The following is an 18,257-nucleotide window of genomic DNA, read 5'->3' on the forward strand; positions in this document are numbered from 1 at the left end:
TTTTTCCCCTTTCTTCAAAACATTTTCCTGTTACTTTTCACTTCTCCTTTTACATCAAGGAAAATAATTCCAAAAATGTTTGACCAAAATTTTCCTTTTTAACCTTTCCTCTCCCCTTAATCACCTTTTCTATTCCACTACAAACTAGTAGTATTCTCTTCACAAGAAAAGCCTCATTAACTTCCACTCACTTTCCATGTAATTGCCATGTGACCATACATGTGGATATGGGTGGCTCACTTAATTTAGAAGGACTTGACCATGAACGCAGCCCTTTCCCACTTAACCTCTCACTCCACTCACTACTATAAATAGTCACCCGTTGCTTCCCTCTCAAACTCACCACTTCATAGTTCAAAACCTTATCTCATTCTTAAATTCTTCACGTACCCTTTCTCTCCTACTTTTCCACTGCAAATTTTATTCTTTGTTTTCTCACAATGGCAACTGCTCAATTTGGCCTTTCTAACGAGCAGGTCCTTGTTTCAGAAAATGGTTGCTGTGTCTCAACTCAATCACACTGGAAGAAGGCTGCTGATGCCCTCCAATGCTCCCATTTTGACGAAGTTCATCAAATGGTGTCGCAATTTGCACAAGCTCAAACTGTTGAAATCCAAGGCACCACCCTTACGGTGGCTCATGTCACTGCCATTTCGCGTCGAAATGAAGTAATGGTTGAACTTGATGAGGCCACTGCTCGTGATAGGGTGGCAAAGAGTGCTAACTGGGTTGCTGAGAACATTTCTCGTGGCACAGACACTTATGGAGTCACCACTGGTTTCGGTGCTACATCCCATCGACGCACCACTAAAACTTCTGACCTCCAAGCGGAGCTTATAAGGTTCCTGAATGCGGGAGTGATCGGGAAGGAGAGTCTTCCATTGAGTTATTCCAAGGCAGCTATGCTTGTGCGTGCAAACACGCTTATGCAAGGCTATTCTGGCATCCGTTGGGAGATACTTGAAGCGATGGCTAAACTTATGAATGAAAATTTGATCCCAAAACTGCCTCTAAGAGGAACTATCACTGCATCTGGTGATCTTGTGCCATTATCTTATATTGCCGGGTTGTTAACTGGCAGACACAATTCCAAGGTTGTTACCCCTGAAGGTGAAGAGATCAAAGGTGTAGAAGCATTGAAGAGAGCTGGAATTGGTGCTCCTTTTGAGCTACAGGCAAAGGAAGGTTTAGCTCTTGTTAATGGAACAGCTGTTGGTTCAGCTGTTGCTGCAACAGTTTGTTTCGATGCCAACATTTTGGCTCTCCTCTCAGTGATTCTCTCTGCTTTGTTCTGTGAAGTTATGCATGGCAAGCCTGAGTTCACCGACCCCCTTACTCATGAGCTCAAGCACCATCCTGGCCAGATTGAGTCAGCTGCTATCATGAAGTTTCTGTTGGATGAAAGTGACTACATGAAAGAAGCAAAACTTCGGCATGAGAAAGACCCTCTTACAAAGCCTAAACAAGACAGATATGCAATTAGAACCTCTCCTCAGTGGCTTGGACCACAAATTGAAGTTATTCGCCAGGCAACACATTCAATCGAGAGGGAAATCAATTCTGTGAATGATAATCCATTGATTGATGTAGCTCGGGACCTTGCTCTCCATGGAGGGAATTTCCAGGGGACTCCGATCGGTGTCTCCATGGACAACCTCCGAATTGCCATTGCAGCAATTGGAAAGCTCATGTTTGCTCAATTCTCTGAACTTGTTTGCGATTACTACAACAATGGTTTGCCCTCCAATTTGAGTGGCGGCTCTAATCCAAGCTTAGACTATGGATTCAAAGGTGCAGAGATAGCCATGGCTTCATATTGCTCTGAGCTCCAATTCCTTGCAAATCCGGTTACAACGCACGTACAAAGTGCCGAACAACACAACCAAGACGTGAACTCTCTTGGCCTGATTTCAGCTAGAAAAAGTGCAGAAGCTATTGAAATCCTAAAGCTCATGTCCTCAACGTTTATGGTGGCCCTTTGCCAGGCTATTGATTTGAGACATTTGGAGGAAAACATGAGAGAAGTAGTGAAACAAGTCCTTCTCCAGGCAGTAAGGAAAACACTTTACATTGCAGAAGATGGATCACTTCTTGAATCACGTTTCTGTGAGAAAGAACTCTTGCAGGTTATCGAGCACCAACCAGTTTTTTCCTATCTTGATGACCCCATGAATCCTTCTTATGCCCTTCTGCCTAAACTGCGAGAAGTACTTGTTGAAAGGGCACTCAAGGATCGTAAAGGCGAAGAAAATGGTTTTTCAGTGTTCAAAAGGATTCCAGTATTCTTGGAGGAATTTATGGCAAGACTGGAAGAAGAGTTACCAAAAACAAGAATAAGATTTGGTAATGGAGAATTTGCTATGGCTAATAGGATCAAGAAATGCAGGACTTATCCTCTATATGAATTTGTAAGGACTGAAGTTGGAACTGAGCTTCTTAGTGGTGAAAAGAAGGTGAGTCCAGGAGAGGATATAGAGAAGGTTCATGAGGCCATCAATGAAGGAAAACTGGGAGCTGTTCTGATGAGGTGCTTAACTAATTGGAAATTACCAACTGGTTCACCGTAATCACATTTATATTGTAACCTCTTCTATGTCTTCTTCTTTTTTTTTTCTTTCGGGTGTTTAACCTCTTATATTTCTGTTTCTTCATGTTTGCAACTTTGGGAATATGTACCTTTGCTTCATGTTAGTATCTACGAAGTTAGAATAAGAACTTTGGGAATATTCTAATTTATTTACTGTATTTTGTATCTGATTTGTTGAGACTTGAAAGGAGTTTCCACCCAACTTCCCATTTTATAAATTATAATCGGGCCAAAAGGGCCTCCTTCCTAATGAGAAAAAACACAATAGCACTAGGACACATCAATTACACCATGCACTCTTGATCACAAAAACAAATTTTACAAGACCCAAACGAAAACGTAACCCCACCTTTGCTGTTGACTTGAACCGAATGAATGAATACATTCAAAATAAATACAATAAAATCTCCACAAGCAGAACCCATCAACCCTGTTTAATCTCAAAGCTGTATACTGTGGCTCCCCATCAGCCACGCCATCTTATTTAGGAGCTTAATCATTTCAAGCAGATTCCAATGCATGCGCAACTCATCGCAACCTGATAGTTTCATTGGGTAATATAACATTAGGATTTCGAATATGTGGATTGAGGGCTGCCAATTCTTTCCATTTAACTCCAGTACCATGAACACGAGATGAGATGCTCCACAAAGTATCACCTGGCTGAACCTTTGTTGTTGAAGGGGTTGAAGATTTAGAAGCGGCCTTGGACTTCAATAATGGATGTTTATTGCTCTTTCCCATTCCATTGGCAAGCAACCATCGAGAAGCAGACTGTTGTTGAGTCGTGCTACCCCAAAGTTTCTTCTTGCCAGGCTCAGTCTTCAAGCCTGCAACATGGACTTCTGTGATTCTGAATTGAGGAATCCCTTCCTCTTGGGAAGCTTTTTCTTCTTTTAACTCCTCCTTTTTCACCTCCTCTGTGACAGCGGACTCAGAGTCATCATCCTCTTGATTGCCATTCCTCAAAGATGAAACCGTACAATATATCTTTGGCTTTGGTGGCACAAATACTCTCTCCACTTGAATAAGTGCAAGCATTGGTGCACCAACTGGCTCATAGTTTCTTATAGGATCCCTAAGTTGCACCATCAATGATACTGTGAAGTTATTCCCTAACAAACCACACTTTTTACCCCGCCTTTTTTCTCCCTTTGACCCTCTGCGAATCAAGTCTAATGATGTAGCGTGATGAGCAGCAAGGATTTTAGAAGTTCGCTCGCTTATTTGATCTTCATCATCAATATCACCAGAATCAAGCCTGATCCATTCATCAAGAGTCAGTGACAGACCCATTAATCCATCAACATCATCACCACTGTCTTTTATGTCCAACAATTGCAACCCAGCAGAACCCTCCAGACCAAGGGACCCACTAATACCAAACCCCTTGCCTTGAAGGGCCGAAAATTCCCCGATAGACTGTGCACTGACGTTTGCAGGTGCATCCTCATCTGACATGCCAGATTGAATTCTCAAGCCTTCCATTGAGAGTGCTTCAATCTTATGCATTGCTAATGGAGCAAGATCTTCAAGGGATACATAATCCAAGCCCATCTCATTGACAGAGGTTGAACTACATTGGTTACAGTTGGGCAGAGGTGTTATTCTTTTAACTTTCTTTTGCCCACTAGACCTATCTTGCCCAACGTCAAACTCATGCTGCAACAAACACTGCCTGCATGGAAGAAGCAATAAAACACAATACCAGTATGATTTGGCATGCAATGTTTAAGAAAGAAATATATTTGGGAAACAAAAGAAAAGTGGAGTCACGAACCTATCTGGCTCCTCCAGAGTGGGGGCAGCTTCCCATGCTACTTGTTGCATGGTCTTACCCGTTATATCCTCCAAAGGCATCAATTTATTTGCCTGCATAGATAGCTTTTCAATCCCAACTGAGGCCAGTTGCTGAAGTATATCCATTATACCAGAACCCATTTCTGCTGGTACCACAACTGGACTAGACACCTGCATGATCAGGCTCCCGCCACTTTTAGCATTACTGAAAAGTGAGGGATTCATAGACCGCAAAAACCCTCCATTCTTTGTCTGAAGAAATGGACCTAAACCTTCTCCAAGTGGAGGTAATTCAAGAGGCTCTTCAGAAGGCAAATGAACTGGACTCCCAAACGCACCAGATGAGCTAGATGGAGAACGCAGAAAAGCTTTCTCATTCAATCCCCACTCACGCATTAGAGCTTCTGTCTCCAAGTCTTCCAACACTTTTGCCCTCATTTTTCTCCTCACATTAGTTTCCATCTGATGCTCTTGTTCACCATCTTGAATAAAACATGGCAGATCATCAGTTAAGTTAGCCCAACCAGATGGAGTTGAGGTGTCTAAGCCACATTCTAGTTCCTCCCCATCAGCCATGTCAAAATTAAATAACGAAAAACCATTGGCTAGTGTATCTTTCTCAAATTGCCTAAGTAAGCGCTCCCTTGGTGACTCAGGCTCACTCTCAGAACTCAAGCCGAATGGACTGTGATCAATACCAATCATATTCAAGAACTCACTTGCCACAGATTCAGTAACTTCATCCAAGCTAAGTGACTTTGCCTTCCTATTTGTTTTATAATTAGCTTTATTCTCCATGTAGTCTTCAGGGTTTTCAGGATCAGGAGAATCTAATGCTGCCTCCAAATTTGTGATGCCATCTAAAGCTAACTCCAATTCTCTCATCAGTGATTCTTTTGAGCACTGGTCATCCTCTTCAGAATTGCAATCTTGCACCAAAAGCATGTCTCTCTTATTGCTGCTACTCTCCTCATTTGAGGGATGAAGCTGAGAGCATTCTTCACAGTTCACTCCAATGCAATGATTGGTTTCAACAACTTGAGGGCTTTCTACTGTCAATATAGCACCCATGATGGAAATTTCCTCCGGCCTAGCCTGCTCTTCTGAAGATAACTCTATGCCTTTTTCCACAACAGAGAATTCATTATCTTCTGTTTCTTTTTCAATATTCTCCTTACTTGATTCAGATACAAAGTAAGATGGAGGCGTGATGGGCTCAAACTGTTCAGTTAACACATCAGGTTCAGGCTTAGAAGCAGCTGAAGCATCTGACTTGTCTTCATCAAGTTTCTGATCTAGCTTATTTGTATCATCAAGCTCTGACTTTGACAGTGGTAAAACTTCATGAAGATCTTTTATTTCCTCCACAAGATGAGATGAGCCAAAAGATCTGAGATTATCCAAACTGGGAAGACTCTCAACACGCCTCATTGTGCCCGTCTGATCTCCATGACCAAATTCAGTAGCTGCTTTTCCCATATTCAGATTATTCTGCTTCATATGTGACAACTCAGAGCCATACTGATTATCTCCAGGTGCATTGGGATTATCCCCAATAATCATATACCCAAAACTAACATTGATTGTAGCACCCTTGGCCTTCCCTGATAACTTAAAACTTGTTGTCCACTTCCCTGAGCTCTTCTCTTCCTCCAATTCCTCCAATGTAAGTGGAAGCAGCCGTGTAAGGTCAACTCGATGCCTCCCCAAATCAACATCTGGTGCTCCAAACACAGAAGCATAGAACAGGAAATGCTTGGCCTCATACTTGGCTGAATGATGAGGTCCACTTCTACTACCATATACCGAGCATGTATGCGTCAACTTCTCTTCAAATTCAGCAGTTCCATCAAAAACTTTAGCAGGATGGGTTATTAGACCCCCATCCCGCCTCTTCCAATGCACACATAGACTAAGATCCTTAAAACTTGCTGGTAAACCTTCAATGGAGTGTACTTGAAGTGAGAAACAACAATCAAATCTACGGTTTCTAACATTTGAAAATGCTTTCAACGGCTTCCAATTCCAAATGGATTTCTTTTCTTTACATGATGGGTCCTCATTACCATTCTTATGCTTCGGTTTTGGTTCAGGTAGGTGGGTTTTCCCGGCTGGATTGGACCGACTATTAAAAGCAGAAAATGAAGTCCTTGAAGCGTTCTTATCCAAATACAATGCTTTGTTAATAGCTTCAATTTCATTCAGCAACTTCCCATTACCCGAATCTTCACCATTCTTCTTCCTAGCCTCAACTTTGGACAACATCATCTTCTTTTATATATAAAATAAATAATAATAATAATAATCAAATTAAGCAATACCAGAAACAATCCATTAAACAAATTAAATCTAACAAAACACACAAATAAATAAATGAATTAAGTAAAAACCCAGAAATTAAATTAAATGACATTACCAAATTGAGCTTTCCAGCGACCAAAATTTCCCCATCAGAAGCCCTGTTTTAGCCAGTTGAATAAATAGTCTCCCTTTGGCCTTTTGCCTATCCAAAATTTCAAAAATTCTTTCGATTCAACAAAAACATATATAAAAATCACATGAAAAAAAAAAAAACGTAAAAACATAGGAGACGTATAGAATAAGGCGGAGATTTTGAATTCTTACAAGAAGCGAGTTAAAGCGGCTGAGACTATTGAGCCGCGCTTGTCTCGGCGGGTCGCCTTCCCCTTTGTTCCTGAATTGCCGCTGCCTTTTCTCAATTCTAACATTCAAACCAACTAGGAGAAGACACATTATATATCTGATTATATTTATAATTATCTTTATACATGTTGGTAGAACCTTATTTTTGTATAAAATTTGTCTGCATGGCTGTACATTTTCCATATTTTCAAATTCACCCCTCTCTTTCTATTTTTGCATTAATAAATGATTTTACATTTGGATATATTTGGATTTACTTTTCTTTAACTTAGGTTGACGGATTATACATTGGTCACTGCTCAACCAAAAGTGTTAACGTACGACAAGAAATCTTAAATTGCAAGGAAAAAATGAAGCTACCAATTTATTATAAACATTAATTAATTATCAATATCGTACGTTTAAATTATTATTTAAATAAATAATCATTTAAAGATTTGATTTCTATACAAATCCCATAACTTTGACTATACTTATAAGTATAATTGTTATTGTTACATGTTGACGGTAGCTAAACAATTGATTATGAATTAAAACAGTATATTATTCAATAAATTATTTATTTTTTAGATATTTTGATTGATTTGCTATTTATTTTTAAAAATCTTGAATGAACCGTAAAAAATATATTGCTCCTATTGATGATATTGTAGTGGCATGCTTAGCTGTCCGATTGAGCAATTTGGTCACGACGGAAATACTTTACTTGCATGTAACTAACATGATGAAGCAACCCCCTTTAGTCAGAAAAGACAAGAAACCAACGCTCTCACATTCCTAGCAAGCTTTTCTTATGTCAAAGACCCACGAAATAATCTTGATTTGCATTGTCATAATTAAAAAATTGAATAATAATATTGCATGCTATTAAAAAGTTTTAAAAGTTGTTTTGGGATAAGCCCTTTTCCCTCCCTTGAGAATCACGCGAGAAAACTTCAAAGTTTTAGAAGCGAAAGCAAACTTGGAATAAATTTTAGATTCGATAAAAAAAAAAAAACTTTTATTGATCATAGTTCATGATTCATGAATAGGCCTTTTCAATAGCAAGATTGGAAAATGTGAAATTCGTATTTGCCAAAGAAAAAAAAATCGTATCTTTGCAGTTCTTAAATGCGCCCGGTCCACGCTCCTCCAGGCGCGGGAAGGGAATGTTCTTCTCCATCGGGGACTATTTTGGGTTTGACCCGAATGATCAATCTCCGTCTGCCACGTGGGAAATCGACGAAGGATCTGTTTCATATCATTTTTCCACGTGGCTATTTAGGAAGATAAGGCTAACCAAAGGCCGACAGCAAACCAGAATTATCTCCCAAGAACTTTCTACAACAGACGGGTCGATCCATATTGCATCACTCACCCAATAATTTTCCGACAGCTGTCACAACACGCCATTCACCACAATCCAAAAAAAAAAGCTCCACGTCACCATTTTTCATTACCCTATGGAATGTGATTAGGAATCTTGTCCTATAGTTTATACACTGGAAATAAAAATTACTTAATTAAGCATGGTATCCATAGTCGCGAAATTAAATATTATGTCTAATTAATTACTAAATAAAAATTTTTAAAACTGAGTGATCAAATAGTTTTAGTGTTTTGGCCCAAAAAAATGGTTTTAGTATATTTTTCATGTAATGCTTAATGCATTAGCAAAACAAAGCTCAATTTAATTAGCATAAGATTTTGTTTTTTATTTTTAACAGAAAAGTGAGAAAAAAAATAAAAAATAAATTGTTTTTATTTAAATAATAATTTATTAAAATTTGTCTGATATAAGTTTTACCATTCAATACTTTTTAGACATCAATATAAATAAATTTTTATGTCAAAAAATGAAATATCAAAAATTATAAATTACACTAATTTATTTTGTTGCACATTAACTTTATAATTTCATTTTTTTAACAAATTTATTATTTTAACGAATAAAAATAACATCAATACATTAAACCTTATATCCTATATTCTAAGATTAATTATATGAAAAATCAAATAAGATAATCATATTAAATTGTAATTTGAATATTTTTTTATCAACAACAACATTTTTATTTAATTATTTAACCATCATATTATTTTTTATTACTTACATTTATATATTTTGTGATATATCTCTAGATGTTTTGATCTTTTTTAAATTTAAATAGTCAATTCTCTTAATCAGTATATAATTAGGTTTGCATTTCATATATCCAAATTATCGCAAATGATATTCTCTGATCTTTTTTTCAATTTGAACTATTATTAACTTTTTTTAAATCTCTTCATTTTTTATTTTATCACTTATACTCTTATCATATATCCATCTAAGTATCTTTATTTCTATTATGTTAATTTTATTCTCATGTTATTTCTCAACAATCCAACATTTAATTTCATAAAATAATACAAGTTTTACAATTATTTTATATAGTTTTACTTTTAACTTTAAAATCATATTGGAATCACACAACATACTCAACGTATTTCATCATCTTATTCATGCTGCTTAAATTTTATATTTGATATTTACTTTTATCTTAATATTACTCTAAATAATTAATTTCAGATATCAAAATTGATTATTCTTTAATATTAATTCATCATCCAATTTAATTATATATTTAATTTTAAATATACTCAATAAAATTATTATATTTATAAAAAAAATAAAATTAAGCTAAAAAAAACAAAAAAACAAAAGCATCAACGAAAAAGCAAATTATCAACCAAATAACAGGAGACAATGATTTCGTGAAAGATTATAATTTGGGTTGGTCAATGCTGTTAATTTAATCAAAATTAGAAAAAGACATAAAATTAATAAAAATATATATGTAATAATTCGATCCGAGTGGTCACTTATTTATCTCCTATTCTCTAATTACCAATGAGGAAATTACTTACTATTATTAATAAAGCTTAATCATCTGGATTAGAATGGAACGTATAAATCAGATTAGCCTGCGTCTCCTTGTATATACACGACAGCCACCCCACCTTTTTCTCTTCGTCTTGTTTCTTCTGTCATCTACTCATCTGATTTGATTTGATTTCAAAAAGCAACCAAAAGCGAGAAAAAATGTCGGGCAGCGACGAATTCGGGGAGGACATGAACGTGAATGGATAGTCACCTGGGACGGTGAAACAGAGGTTCAAGGATCGAGCTGAGGTATAATTGTTGAAACCCAATGATTTTTCTTCTTCTTTTTTGAGTCATTTTGTATCAAAGTTTGTAGTTTTAGCATTTTTTAAATTTATTTTACGATGTGGGTCATGCTTGGTTTTTGGTGCAGAAAGTGGCGAAAACGAAGGAGATGTTGTCTAAACAAGCGGTTCAAACGAAGGAGATGTTGTCGAAACAGGCTGTTAAGATCGCTAAACAAGCTGAAGAACACGAACGCTTTATCAACAAGGTAATCTTTTCAATGTTCTTTCGTTGATTTATGTGTATTTAATTGCAGTTTGTCATTAAGAACGTGGACTCTCATGTCACAATTGTGGAATTTCGTTTTGGTTTTTGATCTTTAGGTGACACATCTTTTGGGGGTTCTCGGGTTCGGAGGGTTTTGCTTTCTCTTGGGAGCAAGTGAGTAAACTTAGCCTTGAATTGATGGAATTGGTTACAAAAATGTTGGCTCTGGAACCAATTAATGTGTTTGCTCTTTGTTTTGTTTTTGATTTCAGGACCACAAGATATTCCTTACGTATATTGTTTGTTCTATGTCACCTTTGTTCCTCTTCGATGGATCTACTACCGCTTTAAGAAATGGCATTACTATCTTCTGGTTAGTTCTATCACTATGCAATTTGGTCTTGTTATTGAGAAATTTATCAAAATCTTATCAAAAATTGATGAAGATTATGCATTTCTGTGTCAGGATTTCTGCTATTATGCAAACACAATCTTCTTGGTTGACCTTCTTCTATATCCAAGGAACGAAAAGCTTTTCATGGTTTGCTTCTCATTTGCTGAGGTAAGAATATAGCACTTGGTTTCTTTCATACACCTCAATTGGTGGATGATTCATTTTAGCTTCTTCATTCTTTTGGATGCTACTGCAGGGGCCACTAGCATGGGCACTTATTGTTTGGCGTTGTAGCTTGGTATTTAGTTCTGTGGACAAAATTATTAGTGTCCTTATACATCTTTTACCTGGTATGTTTGCAATCCTTCTTTGCACTTGCTATCTTTATAAAGCATTTTAGATACAACAAGTTTGTTGCTATTGTTATCCTTTTCTTTCCAAAGGGAAGGGGGTGGGGGGGGGGGGGGGGGGGAGTAAGTTGGATTTCAAGGCTGTTAAACATTCAATATGTGAATATCTGCTTTCCTATGTGAAAGATACCAATAGCTAAGGTTTATTGCACTATAAATTGGTGACAGGTTATATAAACTTACCATGCTCATAAAAACAGCTTAAAATTTCCACCTAATATGTTCATTTATGATCTCAATGGAATGTGCCTATTTTAATGTATTATCTGGATTATTTTCTTCTGTAGGACATAGGAAGACAGTTAATTTTTTCCAACTACCCAGATTCTTTTTTTTTTTTTGGGTATATATCCTCCTAAATAGCAATTCTACTTATTGTTGATTATCATCAAATATTCCTTGACTGGTTCTGCCCACTCAATGATTTTTACTTGCTCAAACTGGAATCTCCAAAAGTAGTAAAGATTCACCTTGATTTTCTGATTCTAAATAGAGGGGACTGCCTCTATGGCATCAATGCACAACTTTCAAAGGACGTTCAAGAAAGCTGAGATGCCAAGTACCTGGAATTTTTCCGTTGCTAGGACATGCCCTGTGGTAAAATTTTCATAGTATGTTGTTTAACAAGGAGTGAAAGAGCTTTTTCTAATTCATAGTTTGCTTATGCCAGTTTTGATAATTTGATTTTTCATATCTGTTATCAGAGCTAGACTTATTGCTGTACACAAATGTGAATTCTAGTATATCACACTTCAAAAGAAAAGCTTATGGCAGCTTTTATATTTGGTTATGTTTCTGCACATCTTTGAAGAAAAATAATTAGAGATAGCATCAGTTTTTCCGTAGAGGTTGAAAGACATTCCATCAACTTAGTTTCATGTAGATTGTGAAACCATAAACCCCAGCTGGATCATTATTCCTTGCTGGTGGTCGGAGGAAATCCCACTCAACCTGTGAAAAGTGTAGACAGTTTGTAGCTTTGATGGCTATGTAAGTGGCAAATTCAGGGAATTTGATATGTGGCAGGCAGGTGTTGCACTAATTATGGAGCAAGTGTTTCTGGAAAAGACCCCTATTACATTTTGGTGGTCAAGGCTCTTTAGAAAGAGAGGCCAAGCTTATATTTCTTTCTAGTAAGTCCAAATTTTGCTTGATACATTTCCTAATATAATCATTTCTGCTTTCAGGAATAGTTTTTTTCACAATTCGATGGTGGAATCCTGCAACCTTTGAAGCTATGCATCCTGAAGGAACTTCTAACAGATTTTCATGGCCTTATGTGGAAGACAAATCTTACCTATGGACTTGGCTGTTTTGGGTTCCCTTAGTTGCTTATACCCTCTGGCAAGTTCTTTATTTCCTCATTGTTGATGTGCTACGTCGCCAGAGGCTGTTAAGAGATCCCGAAGTCATGACTTCTTACAGGTTCTCTCTCTGTATTCCCATGTTACATTGTTTTGCTAATCGCTATAAATATTTTTATATATTTAAGCTGCCTAGCTTTGGCTTCTTTTAGTTATGATTATTTCTTCGTTTAATAGGGAACTTTCTAAAAAGGCCCAGAAAGCAAACAACGTATGGTGGCGTTTAAGTGGGTTGCTCGGGGATCAAAACCGTTTGTTCATGTACATTTTACTTCAAGCCATTTTTACTGTGGCAACCATGGCACTCACAGTCCCTATCTTCCTATCCTATGAATTCCATGTGATCTTCCAAATACTCAAGGTATCTGCCTCCGTATGGAATGGAGGAAGCTTTCTATTAGAAGTGATGCCTAGACAAGTAATTGTGAAGGAGAAAAAGAAATCAGAGATTCAAATGCAGCCCATGTTGCAAAGTCAACAAGATCAACCCTCAGATTTAATGGAAAATGCAATGAAGGAGAACGATTCTTACGAGTTACACCGGTCGTAATAGCTGCGCTTGAATGGTTTGTAAAAATCATGGCAAATTAGTCAATCTGTTGATTGTATGTGAGGACAACCAAGGATAGTGTGTTTATGTTACAGCTCAAAGACAACAGTGATTGGTTTTTGTGGAAACTGAATGTATATTGAAAAACTGCTTATCTTGAATTATACAAGAATCTTAGGTTTATATACAACTAACTAGGGGTTAAACTAGGAAACTAAATCTTCCTTAATTCTAGGGATACAAATACTTAATTCTAGAGATACAAATATAAATATACAGATTACAAGATTACAACCAGCTGTAAATAAGTGTTTTCTCACACTTTTCCTCAAGCTGGTGAATAGGTGTTTTTCATTCCCAGCTTGGAAATAATTTCTTGAAATGTCGCACTGCTGAGACCTTTAGTTAACACATCTGCAAGTTGACCCTTAGTTGATACATAAGGTGTACAAATCAACCCACTGTCTAGTTTCTCCTTTATGAAATGTCAGTCTACTTCAATGTGTTTTGTTCTGTCATGTTGCACAGGATTGTGTGCAATGCTTATTGCAGACTTGTTATCACAGTAGAGTCTCATTGGTCCATCCCACTTGATCTTCAAGTCTTCTAGGATAATCTTTAACCATAATAGTTCATAAATTCTTTGAGTCATTGCTCTGAACTCTGCTTCAGCACTTGATATTGCCATCACATTCTGTTTTTTACTCATCCAAATCACAATATTACCACCTAAGAAAGTGCAGTAGCCTAAAGTGGATCTTCTATCAGTTACTGAACCTGCATAATCAGCATCTGTATATGCTTCTAGAACTAACCCTGAATTTTTTTTTAATAAGATACCTCTCCCAAGATTGGCCTTCAAATAGTGCAATATACGGTAGACAGCCTGTAGGTGCACTTCTTTAGGACTATGCATAAATTGACTTACCACACTCACAGCATATGCTATATCAGGTCTAGTATGTGAGAGATAAATGAGTCTTCCAACTAATCTTTGGTACATCTCTTTATTTACAGCAGCATCTTCATTAGCTTCTCCAATTTTATGATTAGGATCTATAGGGGTATTTGCAGGTTTACATGCAAGCTTCCCAGTTTCCTTCAGAAGATCCATCACATATTTCTGTTGTGAGATAAAAATACCATGCCGTGAGTGAGCTACTTCAATTCCTAGGAAGTACTTCAATCTCCCTAGCTTTTTTATCTCAAATTCTCTAGCCAAACATTGTTTTAGAGATTCTCTCTCTTTTTTATCATCTCCAGTTACAATTATATCATCAACATACACTAATAGAACTGTGATTTTCCCTGAATCAGAGTGCTTGATAAACAATGTGTGATCTCCTTGACTCTGTTTATATCCCATTGCTAGCATCATTTGGGCAAATCTCCCGAACCAAGCTCTAGGAGACTGTTTAAGGCCATATAAAGCCTTTTTTAACCTGCATATTTTGTTTGCCTCTAGATGACCTCCAAATCCCGGTGGAACCTTCATATATATTTTTTCTTCCAAATCACCATGTAAAAAAGCATTCTTTATATCAAATTGTTGAAGCTGCCAATTGTAATTTGCAGTCAATGATAACAAAATCTTAACTGTATTCATCTTGGCAACTGGAGCAAAGGTTTCCTGGTAATCCACTCCATAGGTTTGAGTGTAGCTCTTGGCCACTAACCTGACTTTATACCTTTCAACAGTACCATCTGCCTTGTATTTTACAGTGAAAATTCATTTACACCCCACTGGATTTTTTTCTTTAGGCAACTCTACCAGTTTCCATGTCTGATTTTTCTCTAAGGCCTTCTATTTTCATGGCTTGCCTCTATTTCTCACTGGATAATGCCTCGGATAATGTAGTTGGAACAAAAATAGTGTTTAGGCTCACAAGAAAATTTTTGTGGGATGGTGAAAATTTTTCAAATGACACAAAATTAGACATTGGGTATAACGGATGCTTGGTACATTCTCTGGTTCCTTTCCTAATGGCAATAGGCAAATCATAATCACTAGTTATAGTTTTAGGAGATTCATGCTCATTTTGAGAAACAGAGTAAAAAATTGTAGTTACCTCATTTTCAGAGTTAGGATCAGGTTCTTGGACTGGCACTGGTTCAGGATCTGAAACTTTTCTTCTTGAGTACACCTGTAATTTCTTCATAGAATCAAGAACAATATTATCCTTTGTCACATCTTTCGTATTTGGAATGGGTTCAGACTCAAATTCAGTATTTGACTTGGGCTCAGCAGAAACAGGTTTCGACTCAGAAGAATTAATGGGTGTAAATATTGAAGAAGGGGGCAAATCAAGCAAAAAGAACTCTTTATCCTTATCTTCCATGAATGAAGTCTCCCCCTGAAGATAAGGTTGAGTAAAAAAGGGTTTATTTTCTTCAAAAGTGACATCTGCAGACACATAAAATTTTTTGGTAGGAGGATGATAACACTTATATCTTTTTTGAGTTGAAGAATACCCCACAAAAATACACTTAATCGTTCTTGGATCCAACTTTTCCCTATTATGACTGTGAACATGAACAAATGATGTACAACCAAATATCCTAGGTGTGAGATTGTTTGTGGTATTGAGGTTGGGATAAAATTATGAGAGTAGTTTCATAGGAGTTTTAAATCTCAAAACTCTTGAAGGTAACCTATTTATAATGTGTGTGACAGTGAGAACAGCTTCCCCCCAATAAGATTTAGGTACATTTACTTGAAAAAAAAAGGCTCGAGTTGTGGCTAGTAAATGACTGTTTTTCCTCTCTGTCACTCCATTCTGCTGTGGAGTATTAACACAAGATGACTCATGGATAATCTTCTATTTTTGGAAATAGGTGGATAGACTCTGGTTGAAGTAGTCTTTTGCATTATCAGACCTAAATCTCTTGATTCTCACTCCAAATTGATTTTGGATCATGTTTTGAAAGCTTAAAAACATACTATTCACATCTGATTTGAATTTAAGTAAAAAAACCCAAGAGACCCTAGTACAATCCTCTATGAATGAAACAAATCATCTCGCACCAAAAATATTAAGAATTGTAGAGGGATCCCAAATGTCACTATGAATCAAGTAAAAGAGAGTAGAACTTCTTTTGTTACTAATTGGAAAAGACACACGTCTATGTTTTGCAAATTCGTAAATATCACAATGAAAATCTTCAACATTTAATTCTTTGAACAAAGAAGGAAACATGTTTCTCAAGGTTCCAAAAGAAGGATGTCCAAGACGAAAATGATAAAGCCAGATTTTGTCTTTATTGGAAGATTTTTCAGAAAGAAATGACAAAGGTAAACTATTTTTGATACTACTTGTGTTATTTGATGTCTCAAGATAGTATAGTCCATCCTTCTCTTTAGCAAGTCCAATCATTTTTCCTGAACCCTGGTCCTGAAATTCACAATAAGAGGGATAAAAAGTTACTTTGCAATTCATATCTCTAGTAAGCTTTTGTATAGATATCAGATTAGTAGACAATCCAGGAATATGAAGAACATTTTTTAGAACAAACGAGGGATTAACTTGAACATCTCCTAATCTTGCCACTGTGGTAAGTGAACCATCAGCAACAACAATTTTTTTATTACTAGGACACAGGTTATATGTACTAAACTTTTGTGGGGAATGTGTCATGTGGTCTGTGACTCCTGAGTCAATGACCCAAGAACTCGTAATAGGCTTAGCCGAGACATTTAATCCATGAGAACCGGAAGCTTTACCTGAATTAGAAACTTTATCCAAAGAACATACCATAGTAGGCTTTTCAAGGATTTTCAATAAGTTTCTCAGCTTTTCAATCTCTTCCCTGTTGAACTCTCCTTGTTTCTGAGACATCTGTAGTACTCCAGTGATTTTTTCAATTAACATTTCCTCAAATTGGGTAATAGTGATATCTTTCTTTGAAAGGGTTCGGCAATGAAAGCCTAAGCAGGATTCGGCAATGAAGGCCTAAAAAAGTCAGCAATGAAGGCTGAAAATTTTTCTTCCCAAGAAGAGCCTAAAACTCTGATACCATATGGAAACTGAATGTATATTGAAAAATTGCTTATCTTGAATTATACAAGAATATTAGGTTTATATACAACTAATTAGGAGTTAAACTAGGAAACTAAATCTTCCTTAATTCTAGGGATACAAATACTTAATTCTAGAGATACAAATATAAATATACAGATTACAATATTACAACCAACTGTAAATAAGTGTTTTCCCACAGTTTTCTTAGACAATCCTAACATTTAGTTTTTGATTGAGAATCTCTAATAATTTTATCAAACTATCCTCCAAATAAATATGTAGAGCTAAATTGGAAATTTTAGCTGTTGTAAATATAGTACGAACTGCTTTGTCAAATCCAGGAAATGGTCTTCAGTATTTCTTTCTCTTCAAGAGGTATTCGCTTATCTAGGAGGATTTCTAAGGAAGGATTATGTGTTCTAGGAAAGCCTTGAACAGATTCTAATCAATAATTTGCTAGTTATCATAATGGGATCGAACCGTGATCCATTCAAGCCTTTGGTCTCGGGTTAATTGGTTCGGCCGTTTGCTTATTTGGATAAATAATAATAATTCGGTCGAATCAAGCTCGAGCTTCAAAATTATTGTTTAGGACCTGACCCGCAAGCGTAAAGGGTTGCTTAGCCCTTAAAAAAGTCTTTGAAGCACGTTATATGAGTTGAGTCCAGCAAATCACTGTACAATATATATACTTGTTAATTTTGTGTTTAATTATTGATTAAAATTTGAATTTGGTTCATCTATTATTTCAATTTTGTTATTTTTAATCTTTCCACTCTAATTTTAATGAATTTAATCTATGTATTTTTATTAAAATTAGATTTAAAGACAACTAATATCAATATTAAGATTGTTTTTAATTTGAATGACAGGAAATTTTATTGATTGCCTTTTATATGACACATCGATCTAAAATATACAATATTTTATTCAAATTAAATAATAATAATAATATTTTTATTCTAAAATATGCAATATTTTTTGACAAAAATTTTACACAAATAATGTACATTGCAATTAATATAATTTTCTTCCAAAAATACCTACAAAATTCATTAGATAGGGCTGATAG

At 36.1% G+C, this 18,257-nt stretch overlaps 3 protein-coding genes across 5 annotated transcripts; 2 read left to right on the forward strand and 1 right to left on the reverse strand.

Annotated features, from left to right (window-relative positions):
• Positions 1 to 29: 29 nt before the first annotated feature.
• Positions 30 to 2,736, forward strand: LOC111286787 (phenylalanine ammonia-lyase-like). The gene has a single exon (XM_022876989.2). It carries the CDS (start codon positions 441 to 443, stop codon positions 2,565 to 2,567), a length of 2,127 nt encoding a protein of 708 aa, XP_022732724.2. The 5' UTR covers positions 30 to 440; the 3' UTR covers positions 2,568 to 2,736.
• A 42-nt stretch (positions 2,737 to 2,778) lies between these two features.
• On the reverse strand, positions 2,779 to 7,114 carry LOC111286786 (protein PLASTID MOVEMENT IMPAIRED 1-RELATED 1-like). 2 transcript variants are annotated; one of them, XM_022876988.2, is made up of 4 exons: positions 7,013 to 7,114; positions 6,804 to 6,890; positions 4,368 to 6,655; positions 2,779 to 4,265 (listed from the first exon to the last, which is right to left on the reverse strand). In XM_022876988.2, exons 3-4 carry the CDS (start codon positions 6,653 to 6,655, stop codon positions 3,116 to 3,118), a joined length of 3,438 nt encoding a protein of 1,145 aa, XP_022732723.2. In that variant the 5' UTR covers positions 6,804 to 6,890; positions 7,013 to 7,114; the 3' UTR covers positions 2,779 to 3,115. The 2 variants fall into 2 exon arrangements, with proteins under 2 accessions (XP_022732723.2, XP_022732722.2); XM_022876987.2 differs by having other exon boundaries at positions 4,368 to 6,658.
• A 2,897-nt stretch (positions 7,115 to 10,011) lies between these two features.
• LOC111285491 (glycerophosphocholine acyltransferase 1-like) lies at positions 10,012 to 13,356 on the forward strand. 2 transcript variants are annotated; one of them, XM_022874975.2, is made up of 8 exons: positions 10,012 to 10,205; positions 10,330 to 10,449; positions 10,565 to 10,622; positions 10,721 to 10,821; positions 10,915 to 11,010; positions 11,099 to 11,192; positions 12,440 to 12,677; positions 12,794 to 13,356. In XM_022874975.2, exons 2-8 carry the CDS (start codon positions 10,351 to 10,353, stop codon positions 13,164 to 13,166), a joined length of 1,059 nt encoding a protein of 352 aa, XP_022730710.2. In that variant the 5' UTR covers positions 10,012 to 10,205; positions 10,330 to 10,350; the 3' UTR covers positions 13,167 to 13,356. The 2 variants fall into 2 exon arrangements, with proteins under 2 accessions (XP_022730710.2, XP_089619265.1); XM_089763139.1 differs by lacking the exon at positions 12,794 to 13,356 and adding an exon at positions 11,746 to 11,849 and having other exon boundaries at positions 12,440 to 12,516.
• Positions 13,357 to 18,257: the final 4,901 nt, after the last annotated feature.

Source organism: Durio zibethinus, chromosome 6 (genome assembly GCF_047325235.1).
Source record: "Durio zibethinus cultivar Kanyao isolate XHJ-2024 chromosome 6, ASM4732523v1, whole genome shotgun sequence".
Taxonomy (NCBI): Eukaryota; Viridiplantae; Streptophyta; class Magnoliopsida; order Malvales; family Malvaceae; genus Durio; species Durio zibethinus.